This window comes from Oncorhynchus kisutch, linkage group LG23, assembly GCF_002021735.2.
Source record: "Oncorhynchus kisutch isolate 150728-3 linkage group LG23, Okis_V2, whole genome shotgun sequence".
Taxonomy (NCBI): Eukaryota; Metazoa; Chordata; class Actinopteri; order Salmoniformes; family Salmonidae; genus Oncorhynchus; species Oncorhynchus kisutch.
The window spans coordinates 26,128,952-26,148,513 of NC_034196.2; the positions used below are offsets into that span (position 1 = coordinate 26,128,952).

The window sequence follows — 19,562 nt, forward strand, 5'->3', positions numbered from 1 at the left end:
TTTATTTAACTTTGCAATCATTGTTTGTTTTTTTGGACACTTTCAAGTGAAAAATCAAGAGTCTCAATCACTCGGTTACTGTGAATTTATTTCCAAACACCTTTTTTTGACATGCATGCTTATCAGATGTAAGTCACCTTTTCTCTAAGACTGCATTTTATCAGCCTATTTCTAAGTGCAAACTCATGCCTTTTCTTAGCTAGAATGCTGTGGTAGCTGTTTTGGAACTGTGTAGTTGGTCGTGCTTTTATACATTTGAATGTGCACGATGTGGACAGACAGTTTGCAACATGTAGTAGTGCAGGAGGCTAAAATGACAGTTTGTGACGCAGATAAAAAGGGAAAGCGCGAGAGAATGAGAGGAGAGTGTGCTTTACTCTGAGATAACGACGCCTGTACAGTATTAAAGTAGAGAGAATAGTTAGCATGTAGGAGAGGTAAGGGGGTTTTGTATCCAGCCGCTAAGAGTAAAACAGTAATAAAGTTAGCCCCATCTGTAGCTGTACCAAAGAGAAGCTCAGGCATAAGAGGGAGAGAATGAGTAGAGTGAATCTGCCTGCATAGCTGGCGATTTAGATAATGTAGAAATCTTATTTTCGTGGCCAAATTAGTGCTCTGGCAAAGAGCATTGCTGTATTGAGCTGTTTTTCTGAAGGAGAATTGTTGCCTCGTTCTACAAAGAATGCACACTTTTTAAAACCAGGCATGGGGTGGTAGGCAGGTGGGTTGCTCCATGTTCAAATATGCCTTTTATTATATGGAGCCTACGATAGATGGCCATACCACCTCTAAAGTCAAAGACCCAACTAACTCACAATTCAGGTAGTTACAATGTGCCCGCTGGAACATTTTACTCTGTGGTGGGAACTCAATAGAGCTGAAGGCAGCTGTGGTATAGTGTAGTTGGGGTGGTAATGGCGCTCCTTTGGTGGAGGGGGGCACACAGACTGCACTGATTTGTGGCATTGTGATGAATCAGTAGAATTGTACTAAGTGCTGATTGCATTAACTTGGGGCACAATGCCAGCAGGACAAATGGATGCACGGTGAAAGGGAACTGAATGGCGACTGTTTCACACACTGTGTTGGGACGTCTGTGCTGCTGGTGCTGTAGTTGACTACTTTACACATTTGATCCCCCCGTTTTTATTTTGAAGATGTGGTATTTTGTTTATTCTAAATGTAGCCTATATGTTGGTTTATGCTACTCATGTAGTAGACCAGTATAATGACAAGTATTAAAGTCGAAAAGAATGTGAAAGTCACACCTATAGGGTTTTATATGATTATTCTGCATCTAGACTTTACACTCTTTGGGATTTCCCCCTATGTGCTAAGTGCATATCAGGCCATCAAATTAGAGCTGATCACACCAAAGCACAAACCACACAGAACTTAATTTGAGGGCAACAATCAAACCTATCCACATTGTATTTTGATTTATCTTTTTAAAACCCCCACCAAACTGCTCTTGGCCTGGCAGCATTCCAGTAAAAGGCCTGTTTTTATGGGCCTGTGTGCATGAGAGCGCGCACATGTGAGTTTCATTACTTGATCGCCTCCAGAGACTGGAGTCTGAATTGGCAAATCTTATTACTGGAGGCGAAGCATATCTGCGAGCAGGATTAGACAGCGGGAGAGCGAGAGAGGGGGACATGTGACTAATAGAAATTGAATAATGTGTCCCTGAACAAAGGGTGGTCAAAATCAGTCAATCGGTATCTGGTGTGGCCACCAGCTGCATTAAGTACTGCAGTGCATCTCCTCATTGACCACACCAGATTTGCCAGATCTTGCTATGAGATGTTACCCCACTCTTCCACCAAGGCACCTGCAAGTTCCAAGACATTTCTGGGGGGAATGGCCCTAGCCCTCACCTTCCGATCCAACAGGTCCCAGGCGTGCTCAATGGGATTGAGATCCGGGCTCTTCGCTGGCCATGGCAGGCCACTGACATTCCTGTCTCGCAGGAAATCATGCACAGAACGAGCAGTATGGCCCTGGTGGGACAAAACCGCGACTTGTCAATGAAGAGCACTTTTTGACAGTCCTGTCTGGTCCAGCAACAGTGGGTTTGTGCCCACTGTTAACGTTGTTGCTTGTGATGTCTGGTGAGGACCTGCCTTACAACAGGCCTGCAAGCCCTCAGTCCAGCCTCTCTCAGCCTATTGCGGACAGTTGGAGCACTGATGGAGGGACTGATTGTGCACTGATTGTGCGTTCCTGGTTTAACTCGGGCAGTTGTTTATGCCATCCTGTACCTGTCCCCCAGGTCTGATGATCGGATGTACCAATCCTGTGCAGGTGTTGTTACACGTGGTCTGCCGCTCCGAGGACAATCAGCTGTCCGTCCTGTCTCCCTGTAGCGCTGTCTTAGGCGTCTCACAGCACGGACATTGCAATTTATTGCCCTGGCCACATCTGCAGTCCTCATGCCTCCTTGCAGCATGCCTAAGGCACGTTCACACAGATGAGCAGGGACCCTGGGCATTTCTTTCTTTTGGTGTTTTTCAGTCAGTAGAACGGCCTCTTTTGCATCCTAAGTTTTCATAACTGTGACCTTTATCGCCTGTCCGGCTGTAAGCTGTTAGTTTCTTAACGACCGTTCCACAGGTGCATGTTCATTAATTGTTTATGGTCCATTGAATACGTTTTTGGTCAATTAACAGGTTCCGCTAGCGAAATCCCCCCCCCCCCCCCCCCCCCGTGTGGGATATTCAAAAATATTTTCACACATTAACATGTTCAATACAGCAAATGAAAGATAAACATCTTGTGAAACTACCCATCGTGTCTGATTTTTAAAAAAAATATATGTTTTACAGTGAAAACACAACATATTTATGTTAGATCACCACCAAATCCAAAAAAACTGTCATTTTTCCCAGCCAAATATAAAATTGATCACTAACCTTTGCTAATCTTCATCAGATGACACTCATAGGACATCATGTTACACAATACATTTATGTTTTGTTCGATAATGTGCATATTTATATCCACAAATCTCGGTTTACATTGGCGCCATGTTCAGAAATGCCTCAAATATCCGGAGTAATTACAGAGAGCCATGTCACATAACAGAAATACTCATCATAAACTTTGATGAAAGATACATGTTTTACATATGATTAAAGATACACTTGTTCTTAATGCAACCGCTGTGTCAATTTAAAAAAAAAAACTTTACGGGAAAAGCATACCATGCAATAATCTGAGACGGCGCTCAGAGGTACACAACATTTCTCCGCCATGTTGGAGTCAACAGAAATACGAAATTACATCATAATATATTCCCTTACCTTTGATCTTTCATCAGAATGCAGTGCCAGGAATCCTAGTTTCGCAATAAATCGTTGTTTTGTTCGATAATGTCCATTACTAGTGTCCAATTAGCTACTTTTTCTTTAGTTCACATGTCCAAACGCTGGCGCTAGTCCAGGCGAACTCGGACGAAAACTTCAAAAAGTTATATTCCAGGTTGAATAAACTGGTCAAATTAAGTAGAGAATCAATCTTCAGGATGTTGTTATCATATATATCCAATAACGTTCCAACCGGAGCATTCGTTTTTGTCTACAGAGTAATGGAACACATGGTGATATCATGAGAAATGCGCCTGACCAGGAACTGGCATTTTGCCAGACCACTGACTCAAATAGCTGCCATCCGGCCCCACATCACACTAGAGGCTTCATTCCACAATCTACTGACTGTTGACATCTAGTGGAAGGCTTAGGAAGTGAGAACAGATCCATATCTTACTGGGATGTGAATAGGCGATGAGTTGAAAATCAACCAGCCCCAGAATTTACACTTCCTATTTGGAAGTTTACCTGCCATATGAGTTCTGTTATACTCACAGACATAATTCAAACAGTTTTAGAAACATCAGAGTTTTTTTAAATATCCAATAATAATAATATGCATATATTAGCATCTTGGACAGAGTAGGTGGCAGTTCACTATGGGCACCCAATTCATCCAAAGTGAAAATGCTGCCCCCTATCCCATAAGTTAAACCATTTACAATGAAGATCTGTGAAGTTATTTGGATTTTTACAAATCATCTTGAAAGACATGGTCCTGAAAAAGGGGCGTTTCTTTTTTTGCTGAGTTTATTTACCATATCATATGGAGACAGAAACATAAACATTTTACCTTATCGTAAGTAGACATAATTGCAAATGATTAAATCCTTCCAAAAGATATTTAAAAAAACAAAAAACAATTTAGTTACGAATTGAACTTTAAATGATTTGATTCTTCACATGGGATGATTTCACTGAACAACAAAAGAAAGGGGCATATTGAATGATCCCCAATGATCCATCGCATCTCCCAAAAAATGTTTTCAACATACATTTGTAAAATGATAGTCTACAAACTAAAACTTTGGTTGTCTTCCTCTCAGGCTTCCATGTCTTCTCTCTGGACCTCCTCAATGTCCATCGGACTCTGGGGCCTCATCTTCACTGTCACTTTCCAACCTTGTTGAGGTCGGCTCGTTGTCAGGCTCAAAAAGCCTCAAATTTGCCCGGATGGCCACCAATTTTTCAACCCTTGTATTGGTCAGCCTGTTGCGTGCTTTGGTATGTGTGTGTGTTCCCAAACAAGGACCAGTTGCGCTTTGAGGCGGCTGATGTTGGTGGGATTTGGAGGATGATGGAGGCAACAGGGGAAAGAGCCTCAGATCCACAAAGTCCCTTCCACCAGGTGGCTGATGAGATATGTTGGCACAACTGCCATATTGCTATTGCATCTTCATCCCAAAGCCCTTGCTTGGAAGTGTACTTCGCTATACATCCAAGAACCTTGCCAAGTTGGCGAGACACGGTAGTGATGACGCCATAGGTCTTGTTGATCTCTGCACCAGACAGGATGCTCTTGCCAACATACTTGGGGTCCTACATGTACGCTGTGGTGTGCAGGGCTTCAGGCAGAAGTCTTCACCCTTTTTGATGTATTTCAGAACTGCAGTTTCCTCTGCTTGGAGCAACAGTGAAGTGGGCAGGACAGTGGATTTCTTCTCATACATCTGCAAGCAGAGTCTGAACATCAGACAGGATGGCATTGTCTCCCTCAATCCGTGCAATGGCTACTGCTATAGGTTTCAGGCTGCTTACCACTCTACCACAATACATCATCCAGGAGGATCCTCTTGATGGGGTTGTCCATATTGGCAGACTGGGATATGGCCATTTCTTGGAGAGACTCCTTCCCCTCCAAGAGACTGTCAAACATGATGACAGCTGGGCAGCTTCAATGTGGTGCTCTTATTCTTCTCACTTTGCTTGGTGAGGTAACTTGATGACCCTTCACATACCTAACCATTTCCTTGGCTCTCTTGTAGAGTGTATCCATTGTTTTCAGTGACATGATGTCCTTGAGGAGCAGATTCAATGTATGAGCAGCACAGCCAATGGTTGTGATGTGAGGGTAGGACTCCCCTACTTTAGACCAAGCAGCCTTCATGTTCGCAGAATTGTCTGTCACCAGTGCAAATACCTTCTGTGGTCCAAGGTCATTGATGACTGCCTTCAGCTCATCTGCAATGTAGAGACCATTGTGTCTGTTGTCCCTTGTGTCTGTGCTCTCGTGGAATACTGGTTGAGTGGTGAAGATGATGTAGTTAATTATTCCTTGCTCACGAACAGTCAACCAACCACCAGAGATGATTGCAATACAGTCTGCTTTCTCTATGATTTGCTTGACCTTCACTTGAACTCTGTTGAACTCTGCATCCAGCAAACGAGTAGATAAAGCATGTCTGGTTGGAGGGGTGTATGCTGTGCGAAGAACATTCAGAAATCTCTTCAAATACACATTGCATGTGAGCTCAGAGTTGAACCAGTTGCATACACAGCTCGAGCAAGACATTCATCAGCATTTCTCTGACTACGTTCCTCTGACCACTTATGATTCCAGGAGAACCATGAGCTATTGATATCGATAAGGTGTCTGATTCATCATGATTTGGCATGGTATTTACAAATTTACATAACTTTTCCTTCTACATTAGCTGCAGTGAAATGTCTCCACACATCAGATAGTGCCCGTGGCATTTTCCTGTATAGATTAGAAAAAAATGAGTAAAAAACCCTAAATACAATTCCATGTATAGATGGTTAAGCAGTTAGATTAAACAACTCCTTTGTAAGATAAATGTTTTAAAATGAAATATGTATGGAAATGGGTGAATTAACCCTCCTCAGTTAGCAGGCTCTCAAGCAAGCTAAAACCCACATGGTAGCAAAAACTAACTAGCAGAAATTGTTAACAAGTTAGAAATGATTTAAACACACTTTGCTGTAGGCTACTAATTACTAGTTAAACCTCTTATGCCTGCGATCCCCGTACAGGGATCAACATCAGGGGAAATTTCAGTGACAACTTAAAATACAACGTCGTAACATTAAATGCAAGTGTCTTACATCCTTCAAAAGATTAGCATCTTGGCAATCAAACTACATTTTCCGATTTTAAAATGGCTATTACAGAGAACAAATAGCATGCTTTTGTTTTGAGAAGAGCAATCAACAACAAAAACATTTTCCGCCATGACAGTTTTTACACATTCACATCTGACGGTAGAATTATGACTTACATTCTGATATCTTGCTCTTATTTCTCTTCCTGAGGGTCCCAGTGATCAAATGAAGTGCCGTTTTCTTTGATAAAATAAATTTTTATAGCCTAAATCGAAACATTTTGTAACCCGTTTGTGCCGTGAATTCCATCTCTCTCAATTTTTTACGGGGCATTCGACGTAATTACACACGGTAAACCATCTATTGATCTAGTCATGGTTGGTTTCAGTGCATTCCTCTGGATTTTTGCAACACAGCCAAATGTCATTTTTTTTGCGGGGAGTATTGACCGAAGTGAACTGATTTGAAGACAACGAGCAATGACTACCTTGCGCACCAATAATTTTAGCAAAGCTTCGTTGATTGACTGTATTTCTGCCCAATGACCACTGATCTTCTTGAAATCTAGCTGGATAGATAGCCAATGAGCTGAGGTAAACGCCAGTATGTAATGGTTTTGGGTTGGACCACCATTCCTTGTTTGTAAATGCACGCGTAACGAACTCCATTCTCGCCTTGACTATCAGAGGAGTTAATGTGACGCTTGTTACGCACAGCGGTATTTTGGAAAGTTGTATTTTCAACGATTTCATTGAAGACATCATGGCGAATAAATCAGGAAAAGCGAAGTCATAGTATACAGATTTGTACAAGATTATAGAATAGATAGATGTTTTTTGTATGAGGAATCTGAGTGTTATGATTGAAACAGGAGCTGAGGAGCTGTTTCTGCAAGGACAGGACATACTTCTGGACGGGTAAGTGCTAATGCCGTTTTATGAAATATATATATATATATATAAAACATTTGCAATGAAATGTGTTGTATATGTGTGTATATATATTTTCCATGTCAGATATATACAGTGGGGCAAAAAAGTATTTAGTCAGCCACCAATTGTGCAAGTTCTCCCACTTAAAAAGATGAGAGGCCTGTAATTTTCATCATAGGTACACTTCAACTATGACAGACAAAATGAGAAAAAAAAATCCAGATAATCACTTTGTAGGATTTTTAAATTAATTTATTTGCAAATTATGGTGGAAAATATGGAGTAGAACAGCAAATACACACACATGGCCACTGCCTCTGCTACTCCTCTCCATTTCCATATGAAATAGCCATTGGGTGCTGTTCAGGGGAGGGCAGTCCCACAACAATGGCCGGAGTTGAATGGAACAGCACTTCACATTAGTGACTGTTCCCTCTGCTCTATACAATACATATCTGTTTATTTTATGTGATTATAAAAGGCTCATACATTACAATTTTTTTTGTTTTCTTTCACAGTGATAGCGACTCCGACTTTGAGCCTCCTGTGCCAAGCTGCCCGCTCTACCTCTGCCCCCTCTACTCCTGCCTCCAGTGGTGTTCATATGCCACAGTTCATTACTGCAGGCATGACTGTGCCTCAGGGCCAAAAGGGCACAGCATGGAGGCGTCGTTGTGTTCTGTGTCGCATGACCTGCACCACTTGTTCAGTTTGCCTCTGCTTTACATCAGAAAGAGACTGCTATGGGACATGGCACAGGCAGCAAAATATTGTGTAGAGGACTTCCAAAGGGTGTACTGTTTAAAAATATAAAAAAATCTAATATAAAATATAAAAATAAATTGTGTGTGTGTTTAGAATTGCTTTTTGATATGTTGTATATAGTTATAGGTCATTTCACCAATTCGGCCACTTGGGTACATTTGGGCAACTTGTGTGGGACACCTGGGTGACTTCATGCTAAATGTCATGTAGCTCACCCATTCCTGAAGTTATCCGTCTGAAACTTTGCACACCTACAGTTGCCCTCTTGTGTCATCCATCAAAATTATCCTCAGCATCCTATCTGACTATGTGGCTATTCTAGTACATGTGAAAGATGATGCTACAACAATAAAAAACAGAAAATGTATGCTCTTTCTCTTTTCTTACACCAGATCTACTGTGTTATATTCTCCTACATTCAATTAACATTTCCACAAAATTCAGAATGTTTCCATTCAAATGATACCAAAAATATGCATATCCTTGCCTCTGGGGCTGAGCTACAGGCAGTTAGATTAGGGTATGTCTTCAGGTGGAAATTGAGAACAAGGGATGCAGCCATAAGAGGTTAACAAAAAATATATTCATCCCACCCAGTACTGTAATCAAAACTTACCAGAAAGCATGTAGTCCTTGGCTCAGACAGTGTCATAGTGTAGGCTCAATAGCATCTCATTAGTGTGAAAGATCTTGAGAATCATCTGTACATGGGATGGAAGAATGCACTGTGCATGCAGATGTTTCAATTCCATTGAATTGGGGATAGTTTAACCAAATATGCCACAAGACCTAGAATTGCCTTGTGTATCCCACAAAAAAAGGTTCACTGTTATAAGCAACAACAACAAAAAATGAATTTAAGCAAAATTCCCCAAATTCCAGGGCTTAACTTATCATGGAAAATTTCTGGGAAAATTACAGAAATTTACCGGAAAGTTTGCAACCCTAACTGTGATATGGATCTATCACACTAGCTATATCTGTTTATCAAAGTAGACTGCAGACACCTCCCTCTTCTGTACTGTAGTGGTTTTTCATAATGGCTAAACAAAGGTAGATGACGTTTGGTCCTTATATCTAGTAATGGGAATGCTTTGGACTTTATTGATTGAATCAATTGATGTAGGCCTAAAACAAACAAAAGTATTGTTTTTGTTCAAATAGCGGCCTGGATGGCAATGGTTGTCGTCATTATTTGTCTAATTTCTTGGTGGAATCTGTAATGGTGAATCTTGAAATTGTACATTATGATACTGGTTTATTATAGTCCTTCAGTTGAACCAAATATTTTGCACAAAGCACCAATAAATTAATTTATTAATTTATTTTTTTATCTTGGATTTTTTTTCTGCCAGTGTAGCAACAGGCTATTCATTGGTTCTGTGAGGTGCATGCGTTGCTATTTCCTCTCTGCAGGGGGAGACGTAGTCTCACTTTTCTCATGCCTGCAGCCCCATTTCATGTGTCCAAACTCAAGGCTTCTCCATGTTATATAGCCTATTTCACATGCAATACACGGTGGTAAAGTAGTAAAAAGCCACACTGACCTGAGAAATAAATATTGTTTCAACAAAGTGTCAACTGCTGAGGACAGATTATTTTTTTATACCCAGTTGCCCCTTGACCTAAATGGACTCAAGTCACACATCGAACACTATGGCTGCTCTACTGGTCATCAGTTTTCAGTCACACTTTTTCCACAGAACCTCCTCCCCAGAAGAAAATAAATACTAGAACCTATGAAAATGCTGGTTACATGACCGGGACCTTACATTTAATAGAGGTGTGCGCTATCTTTAGTCCGTTTTTGGAGTTCCTGGCCACAGCCGTTACTGGAGTTTACAGGTACCGTTTGAACTGGGGAGAGCGTGTTCCCTCCACGGACGCCTGCCGCACCACAGCACCAGTGGCAGCTGCGTTGACTTCCTCAACCTGTGGTTGACTGACTGGCTGACTGAGCTGATGCCTTCTGGGATATTTTGAGGAATCCTGCAAATAATAATAATGCAGGCATAGAATAATGTTCACATTTTTTTAACTGTGGGAGAGACGGCGCTGAAAGCTGCGGAAGGACTAACCGTACCTGTATGTTTGCATTCTTTGTTCGCTCTTTGCAGAGCAAAGGAACGAAAGCAAGTGAAATGGATAAACCAGTTTATCTGGTTGCCTCTCTCTCGTTGACCCTCGCTCTCTGCTGCCCCTCTCTCTCGCCGCCCTTCTCTCTCTCTCTCTCTCGCCGCCCCTCTCTCTCTCTCGCGCACTCTCGCTCGCCGCCCCTCTCTCTCTTCCGCGCACTCTCACTCGCCGCCCCTCTCTCCCTTTCGCGCACTCTCGCTCGCCGCCCCTCTCTCGCGATGTTCCCCAATGCTGGAAGGGAGTCCACCAAGTGTAAAAAGTTTGGGAACCCCTGTTCTAGTCCAGTTGGACTTAATGGTGCCAACAGATATGGCAGGTCTGCTTCTAGTGCCTAAGCAACTTTGCAGTATTTAGTTTTTTTGTGTTATTTCTTACATTATTAACACATAATTTTTTTTGATATGACATACAGCCGGTAATAACTTTTGGATATCAGAGTGGCGGTAACTCACCAGCATTACGACCAGGAATACGACTATCCCGAATTGGATCCTTTGTTTGTACCCCCCAGGGCAATTTTACTTATTCCAGAGGCTGCTCCAAAGCACCTCCGGCAGAGATGTATTCGGAGTGGACTTCTAGTCTGACTCAGGAGGCGTGCACACCATCCACCGCTTCGGGTATATTACTCGCTAATGTTCAGTTTCTGGATAATAAAGTAGATGAGTTCAGGGCAAGGATCTACTTCCAGAGAAACATCAGGGATTGTACCATACACTGTTTCACAGAAACATGGCTCTGTCGGGATATACTGTCCCTGTCCATACAGCCAGCTGGGTTCTCAGTACATAGCGCAGACAGAAATAATGAATTCTCTGGGAATATGAAAGGCGGGGGTGTATGTTTCATGATTAACTACTCATGGTGTGATTGTAATAACATGCAGACACTCAAATCATTTTGTTTACCCGACCTAGAATACCTCACAATCAAATGCTGACAGCATTACCTCCCAAGATAATTATCTTTGGTTATAGTCACAGCCGTGTATATTCCCCCTCATGCCAATACCACGACTGCCCTCAAAGAACTACACACTGGAAACCACATCACGAGGCTGCATTTATTGTTGCTGTGGATTTTAACAAAGCAAATTGGAGGAAAATGCTATGGAAGTTCTACCAACACATTGACTGTGGTACTCGCTTTGGAAAAACATTGGACTGCTGCTACTCAACATTTCGAAATGCCTACAAGCCCCCCCGCCCTCCCTTAGGCAAATCTGATCATGACTCTATTTTGCTCCTCCCTTCCTATAGCACGGGTACTTCCTGTTTGAGTTTCTGCCTAAGGTCTATTCAACGCTGGTCTGACCAATCAGAATCCAGGCTTCAAGATTGTTTTAATCACACTGACTGGGATATGTTCCGGGAAGCCTCTGAGAATAACGTTGACAAATACACAATACGTTGACTGATTTAATCAGGAGGTGTATAGGAGATCGTGTACCCACTCTGACTATTAAAACCAACCCAAACCAGAAACTGTGGATAGATGTTTTAGCAATCGTGCAAAACTGAAAGAAGGAACCACCGCATTAAACCATGGCAAGGTGACTGGGAATATGGCCGAATACAAAAAGTGTAGTTATTCTCTGGTAAGGCAATCAAACAGGAAAAAACGCCAGTACAGACAAAGTGGAGTCGCAATTCAACGGCAGACACGAGATGTATGTGGCAGAGTCTACAGACAATCATGGACTACAAAGGGAAAACCAGCCACGTTGCGGACACTGGCATCTTGCTTCCGGACAAGCTAAACACCTTTTTTTCCTGCTTTGAGGATAACACAGTTCCATGGTCGTGGCCTGCTACCAAGTTCTCTGTGGCCGACTCCTTCTCTGCGCGCTCTCGCTTGCTCGCCGCCCCTCACTCTCTCTCTCACTGCCCCTCGCGTGCTCTCTCTCGCTCGTTCACTGCCCCTCGCTCTCTCTTGCTGCACCTCTGCCTTCATTAGATACCTTCTGCTCTGTTTCTTGGTCTCGTGGCAGTGCCTCATGGAAATCACCAACTGATCGGCCCGAACATTTGTCATTTTCTGTGTCACTCGACACCGGCCCGTCGGCATTGGAACTATCAGGTCGCGCAGATGGTACTGAGAAACAACTTTATCTTCCCCCTCCCTGTTTCACTCACAGGGCTGCTATGGATAGAGTAAATATACACAGTCCCAGATACATGACACTTTGAATAGTACTGCGGTTTGAGGGAATATCCACCAACCAATCTCCCCCCCCCCCTCTGTTACTTAGCTTCATAGTATCTATGTATATTATATCGTAGAAAATAATATTGTGAAAGCTGATATAGGTCTACTCAAAACTCTGATACTAAAATCAGTGTGTGTCTCTGTACAGATGAGCACACAGAGGTAGCATTTCACTTTTAAGAACACAATGTATCTTACTATAGTTATCACAATGGTAAATGCAGTCTTATCTATAATCTAGGAATGCTAGAATGTGATTGTAGATAAGTTGAAAAAAATAGAACATGATGATTGTATCTAGGTCTAGCTAGGCTTGTTGTTCTGCATATTTACTTTTAGCAGCACTGAGGCCAGGTGTAAATTTAGCCCCAGGTTGTGAAGTGAGTTTCCCAGAAGCGGGAGGCCAATGCAGGCAGGGCTTTGGCAGTAGAGGGACAGCAGTGTAGGATGTCTGTCTGGGTAGGAAGGTTACACTTCCAAGTCATGCAGAGGTGGCACTGGATGCCTAGCTCTCTATTTGGGGAAATGTTGCTGTTCCAGTACCTCAAAGTTCATTGCTTCTGAGAAAACGACTCGCTTTCTGGTCCGTGTGGTGCGGTCCACACTGTGTCTTCCAGATGACGGTTGTCTCTTTAGCCTACACAGGGTTTAGCGTGTTTGGTGGCTGAAGGTCTTTCTCCCTGCTAATCCAGTTGGTTCACATACAACCGGACAGCGTTATCCACAGCGTTTGGTGCGCTAACAAGGACATAACGTTAAAATATGGCAGATCATTATTTAGGCAAGCAAAATAATAATCTCCTGGGGGAGAGAACCTTTCTAGGCTAAAGACCGGTGTTTATGCGTAGATGGCTACTCTAGATGCCTGGTTTTGTGCCCGTTTACAAAAAAGGGTAGAGCAAAATAATTGACGTTTGTTAAAAACAATAGGATAAATACACATGTAGGCAATGCCACTACATTGCCTTAATATTGGAACCCTTTGAAATCTTCTGAGATGTAGAGCATCTAACATAAATAAATACATCTCTTAATTAGTGAAATAAAGGGAAACCGTGAAAGGGGCTCCATTCATGGTCGTCTGCGTTTGAAACTGCAGACTGAAATCCTCAAACAGTTGGCCCTTTCAGAAAGGTGCTCTTTCAAAATAACCTTTTTGCAAATCCAAATAAAATTGGTGCCAGCCCACATACCCTTTCATGTCCACACCTGGATGCTAAGATCTAATGAAAAAAGTGGGGTGGGGGGGGGCAAATCCTCAGACCTGGCTTGCCTCATGCATATCACATGGTGTTTGCTTAGCCCCTTGGTCCACCCCAACGCTACCTTCATGGTATCCTACTGCTCGGCACCTCTCCGACCTGAATCGTTCGGTTGTGCACAGTTGCCTTTTTGTCTCTCCATCGGTCCTTTGGTCTGGTGTCTGCAATACCTTTTGAAGTAGCGCTCCAGTCCCAAATCTCCCTTCCTGACCATTTTTAAAAGGTGTACCATGTGAATGCATTGCAACGTGGGATTGATATATTAATAGGCTGCCTGAGGGCGAGGGGTGTGGGTGGAGACCATCATGGTGGTGGGATTGAAGTGGAGGCCCAAAATTGACCCCTTTGTGTTGTGTTAGACAGGGTTGGAGGAATTGACTCCGTTACCTATAACCATCCAGGGCTTGGTTAAACCAGGATCGGGCAATTTTCAGTTAATATACTGCATTTCAATGCACTTCCTGAAATGATGAAATAAAATTAACCCTCAACAACTTATCCCCTTTCCTCTCTCACTCTTTGTTAGCCTCCATAATTGTTATCGATTGAATCCTAAAACGACCTTTTTTAAGTGGAAATGACTTACTGAACCGCTATTCCTCTCTTCTCTCGTCTTCCAGGCTCCGCCCTCCTGGACCTGACAGAGCAGTTTGCGCTCCCAGAGACAGCTCCTCCCATGCTGGCCAAGCTGCTGGAGGCCATCGAGAAGAAAGGTGCACTGGCCTGTACACAATGGACTAGCACACATCCACACTGGTCATCTAAACATTTCCTAGATTTACATTCTAGAAGATCCACCCCTCGTGTATCAACATGGTTTCAGTTACTTATGTAATTATTTATTTAACCTTTATTTTGACAAGAAATCATGCTGAGATAAAGGTCTCTTTGGTCTGAAGAGCCCTGTAATTACAATAATATTCCAAAATCTATACACTATGAAAAGCAGAACAGTGATACAAAACACAATCATAGAAAACAAAACACATTCAAAGTACTTAATCAGCTGTCTGAATTGCCCTAGAGTAGGGCTTTCTAACCCTGTTCCTGGAGAGCTACCATCCCGGTAGATTTTCGCTCCAACCCTATTAATCTAGTGCTCCTGATTTCCACACTTAGCTGGTTGATAAGATGAATCACGTTAGTTACAACTGGGGTTAGAGCGAAAACCTAAAGGGTAGCTCTCCAGAGGCATCATAATATCCTATTTGAGAGAGTTTGGGAGGATATTCCACAAGTAAGGTGCAAAGAAAATAAAAGCAGGTTTACCTAACTCAGTGGAGATCGAAGGGATCTTCAGAGTTAACCTCCCTGAGACTAGATCTGGTAGCTTGTAGTGCACTTTATTCCCTGAATGTTTTTATACTTAAATAAATCGGAAGGCCTTTTAATAGTGATTTTTATGACTTTCTAGTAATTTAAGTAGTTGCATCTAAGCTAGTGGCTTATCATGTGCTGCTTGATTCTGTGTAGGTCTGGACAACCCAACGCTGTACAGGACCTTCACAGCCGATGGTGGACTGGATGTTAGACAGTGCTTTGACACTGGTGAGCAGAATTCATGTTTATCACTTACAGTGCATTCGCAAAGTATTCAGACCCCTTGACTTTTTCCACATTTTGTTATGTTACAGCCTTATTCTAAAATGTATTAAATTGTTTTTTTCCCTCATAAATCTACACACCTACCTCAATGACAAAGCAAAACGTTTTTTAGAAATAGCACATTTTAATTAAGTATTTAGACCCTTTACTCAGTACTTTGTTGAAGTACCTTTGGCAGCGATTACAGCCTCGAGTCTTCTTTGGTATGACGCTACAAGCATGGCACACCTGTATTTGGGGATTTTCTCCCATTCTTCTCTGCAGATCCTCTCAAGGTCTGTCCGGCTGGATGGGGAGTGTCGCTGCACAGCTATTTTCATATCTCTCTAGAGATGTTTGATCGGCTCTGGCTAGGCCACTCAAGGACATTCAGATACTTGTACCGTAGCCAATCAAGCGTAGTCTTGGCTGTGTGCTTAGGGTCGCTGTCCTGTTGGAAGGTGAACCTTCGCCACAGTCTAAGGTTCTGAGCGCTCTAGCGCAGGTTTTCATCAAGGATCTCTGTACTTTGCGCCATTCATTTTTCCCTTGATCCTGACTAGTCTCCCAGTCCCTGCCGCCGAAAAACATCCCCACTGCATGATGCTGCCACCACAATGTTTCACCGTAGGGATGGTATTGGCCAGGTGTTGAGCGGACACATTCAGGTCAGACTTCAATCTTGGTTTCATCATACCAGAGAATCTTGTTTCTCATGGTCTGAGAGTCCTTTGTGTCCCTTTTGGCAAACTCCAAGCGGGCTGTCATGTGCCTTTTTAGTGGGGAGTGGCTTCCATCTGGCCACTCTACCATAAAGGCCTGATTGGTGGAGTGCTGCAGAGATGGTTGTCCTACTGGAAGGTTCCCCCATCTCCACAGAGGAACTCTAGAGCTCTGTCAGTGACCATCGGGTTCTTGGTCAAGGTCTTGGAAGAGTCTTGGTGGTTCATAACTTCTTCCATTTAAGAATGATGGAGGCCACTGTGTTCTTGGGGACCTTTAATACTGCAGAAATGTTTTGGTACCCTCCTCCAGATCTGTCTCTCGACACAATCCTGTCTCGGAGCTCTAGGTGGATTCCCAAGTTGTAGAAACATCTGGATGATCACTGGAAACAGGATGCACCTGAGCTCAATTTCGAGTCGCATAGCAAAGGGTCTGAATAATTATGTAATTAAGGTATACATTTTTTGGAAACATTACTAAACCTGTCATTATGGGTTCCACAAAATGTGGAAAAGTCAAGGGGTCTGAATACTTTTCGAATGCACTGTATATCCACCCAAATTCAATGTTATTTGACTTTGTGTGCAATTTTTTTGGGGGAAAAACAGTTTGACTTTGAGCTAATGGTGTGTGGTTCTATTCAGATCCTCCGTCAGCAGACCTGGACCAGATGGACCTGCAGATGCTGTGTGACGGTCTACGTCGGTACCTGCAGGATCTTCCCCAGCCTGTCATACCACCGGCCATCTACACTCAGCTGGTCCACACCGCCCAAGGTACTCACAAAACACACTGTGACTGTAACACTGCCATACACTCATCAGAGTACACCACATGATGTACACACAATCACATAACCAATATTCTATAGCACCTACTGTTTCCTTAATGTCAATGTTCTACTAGAAAATGGGTCATGTCCAAATCAGCATGTCGGTTAGAGGTTGCTGTTCATTCAATTTGTTTGTTGCTCTCAGCAATCACTTTCAGTGGAACGTGCCTCAACCCAAGGTACGGTGTCTAGTTAATTATTGGCCTACAGCAGCAGTCCTAACCTAATCTACCACTGGCCGGGCTGCTGAACACTCTGTACCTTGGAGAGGGAACCCACAGTACCTAGAGCTAGTGTCAATATCCACACACACAGACACACACAGACACAGCAGGTTTGCTTTAGAACATAAGACAGAGATATCTCAGAGTAATCTTTTTGTCACATGGCCAGAAACAGGATCTCTGTTGTTAACTTATACAAGTTTATCTCAGTGCTAGCCAATCACCTGTACCTTGCACTCCACTCATTGTTGAGCACACACAATCTCAATGCGGATGTCTAACCCGATTACTGAGCACAGGGCACCTTTTTCTGCCACCCCATTGGTCGAAGGGAAGTCTGCTAGCACCTCTGTAGCTTTAACTGCGGGAGCTTTTTGAAGGGTTTTGTTAGTGCGTAGCCTGCAGCACACATTCAAAGTCATACATGTGTGGCAATGCAATGTGTATATCTCCCTCTATGATCTTTATCAATGAATTTGTGCGTAACCTGCATAAGTGTTAGCACATAGAAACATGTGTATGTATGACATACCTCCCTCTCTGACACCTGTGTGTGTTTTGGTCCCACAGAGGTGCAGAGCCCCAAGGAGTGTGCCCAGCTGCTGCGTCGCATCGCCAGCACGCCCAGCCTGCCAGCCCAGTACTGGCTCACCTTCCACTGCCTGCTGCGCCACTGGTCCCGGGTGTGCCACAACGCGCCCAAGAACCTGCTCAGCTCCCGCGCCCTGGGGGAGATCTTTAGCCCCGTGCTCTTCAGACAGCAGGCTGCCAGGTGGGTGCAGAAGAGAGAGGAACTGGCACTCACAGACAGGTGTGCACAGACAGCCAGACACTTTTTATATACTCAAGGAAACACACTCAGGCAAGCAGCCTACACACACACACACACGCACGCACGCACACACACACTCTCTCACTGACACACACATTTGCAGTGAAAGGATTTAGGTTGGGAAGATTTTCTATTTGCCAGCTGTGCTGTTGCAATTAAAGCAGCCATGCTTGAAGTCCCATCAGTTAGAGAATGACAAAGATGGAGCAAGACCATGCACACATTAATCACAACAGCAGGGCCAGTCAGCTGGCCTGAGAATCGCTGACTCTATTTTACTTTCTTTTATCAGCTGCGAGCCTAGCCCGGATGCTCACATCAAGATCATTGAGACCCTTGTGACTAGCGAATGGACAGAAGCACAGGCGGCTCCAGGTTTGAAATACACATTGTCCTTTTCTGTTATTCGTCATCTGTTAAATTTCTGGTTGGGGGTGTATGCAGAGATACAGAACAACTATATTTAAAGCAATATGACTGCCCATCTCTTCCTCTGTGAAATGATTTACACTCACGTACTGTACTTTGTTATTGAGGGGCATTGAGAGAATGGCCCAAGTGCATATATTAAGACTGCAGTGGCGCTAAGCCCATGGTAGTTACTGACTGACTGAGTGCGGGAGCCGAGGGGAACAGCAGGGAACCTGGGCTGATCTTAGCCCGTAGAGCCATACGGGGGCTCGCACTCTAGCAGTAGCACAGAGCACAGGATGGACTGGCTGCATTGCATGGGAAAAAGCCTCCATTGTGGGGCAAAAGCTGCCCCATCGCATACCTGGCTGGCTCCATTTATTACAGCTTTAGTCAAGGTTTTCTGCACTTGTTTCAAAGGCTTTATTGTTATATGCCAGTCAATGTTTGCAAATTGGCTGCACTTAGCCTGTCTTCATTTATAAACCGGGTAGTTTGGATCCTGGATGCTGATTGGCTAAAACACCATTCCACCCGTATGTATATCAACAATATCATGGGTATGATGCAAAAATCCACGTTTACTGTTCTATTTGAAGTATCACTACACTGTTTTTGAAATATCACAGCAAATGACAAAATAAAAGCAATACTGGTTTTATTAGCCTAGAATTTGGCTTGCATAACAACAAGAACAACCCTTAGTCGTGTTATATTGGCCATATACCACCCCCTCTGACCTTATTGCTTAAATATCAGCCTTTAATTTAGAATAGCTGAATTTTGTCCCTCACATTTATAATGCAATCTTTAATACCAGCATCTTGGCTTGGCTGTGTTTGTCACACATCTTTCATTGTGACTTGGCGATGGAACCTGCAGAGCATTCTTCTGGGATGGGAAGAACTAGCTTGACTCATCAAAACAGTTGTGCAAATTGCAGCATATAGCCTAGACTAAGGCTGCAGGCGTTTATTGTTAACCCATGGTAGTCTCTCAATGATGGGGTCTAAAATGGTATTGTGTAAAAATGGGTTGTTCATTTTTGGTTTGTAGCCCAGGATAGAGCATCCATCCTCTCAAGCAGGAAATCAGTGGTGTGTTGAGATCAAAGTGAAAGTAGTTGAGGTTACAGGGCTCTAGGTGAATTCCATCCAACATGTGCTGTGCAGTGAAGTAGGCTACCCTTGATTAATTATGTAAGACATTATACCGTGGC

At 43.2% G+C, this 19,562-nt stretch overlaps 1 protein-coding gene across 2 annotated transcripts in view; it reads left to right on the plus strand.

Annotated features, from left to right (window-relative positions):
• The window catches only part of pik3r1 (phosphoinositide-3-kinase, regulatory subunit 1 (alpha)), a 50,856-nt gene that overhangs the window by 13,866 nt on the left and 17,428 nt on the right, over positions 1-19,562 (plus strand). Inside the window, exons 3-7 of one of the 2 annotated variants that reach the window (XM_020458340.2) lie at positions 14,355-14,447; positions 15,208-15,282; positions 16,689-16,820; positions 17,671-17,911; positions 18,225-18,307. In XM_020458340.2, coding sequence (XP_020313929.1) covers positions 14,355-14,447; positions 15,208-15,282; positions 16,689-16,820; positions 17,671-17,911; positions 18,225-18,307 — 624 coding nt within the window. The remainder of the gene's footprint in view (positions 1-14,354; positions 14,448-15,207; positions 15,283-16,688; positions 16,821-17,670; positions 17,912-18,224; positions 18,308-19,562) is intronic. The other variant, XM_020458341.2, reaches the window with a different exon arrangement.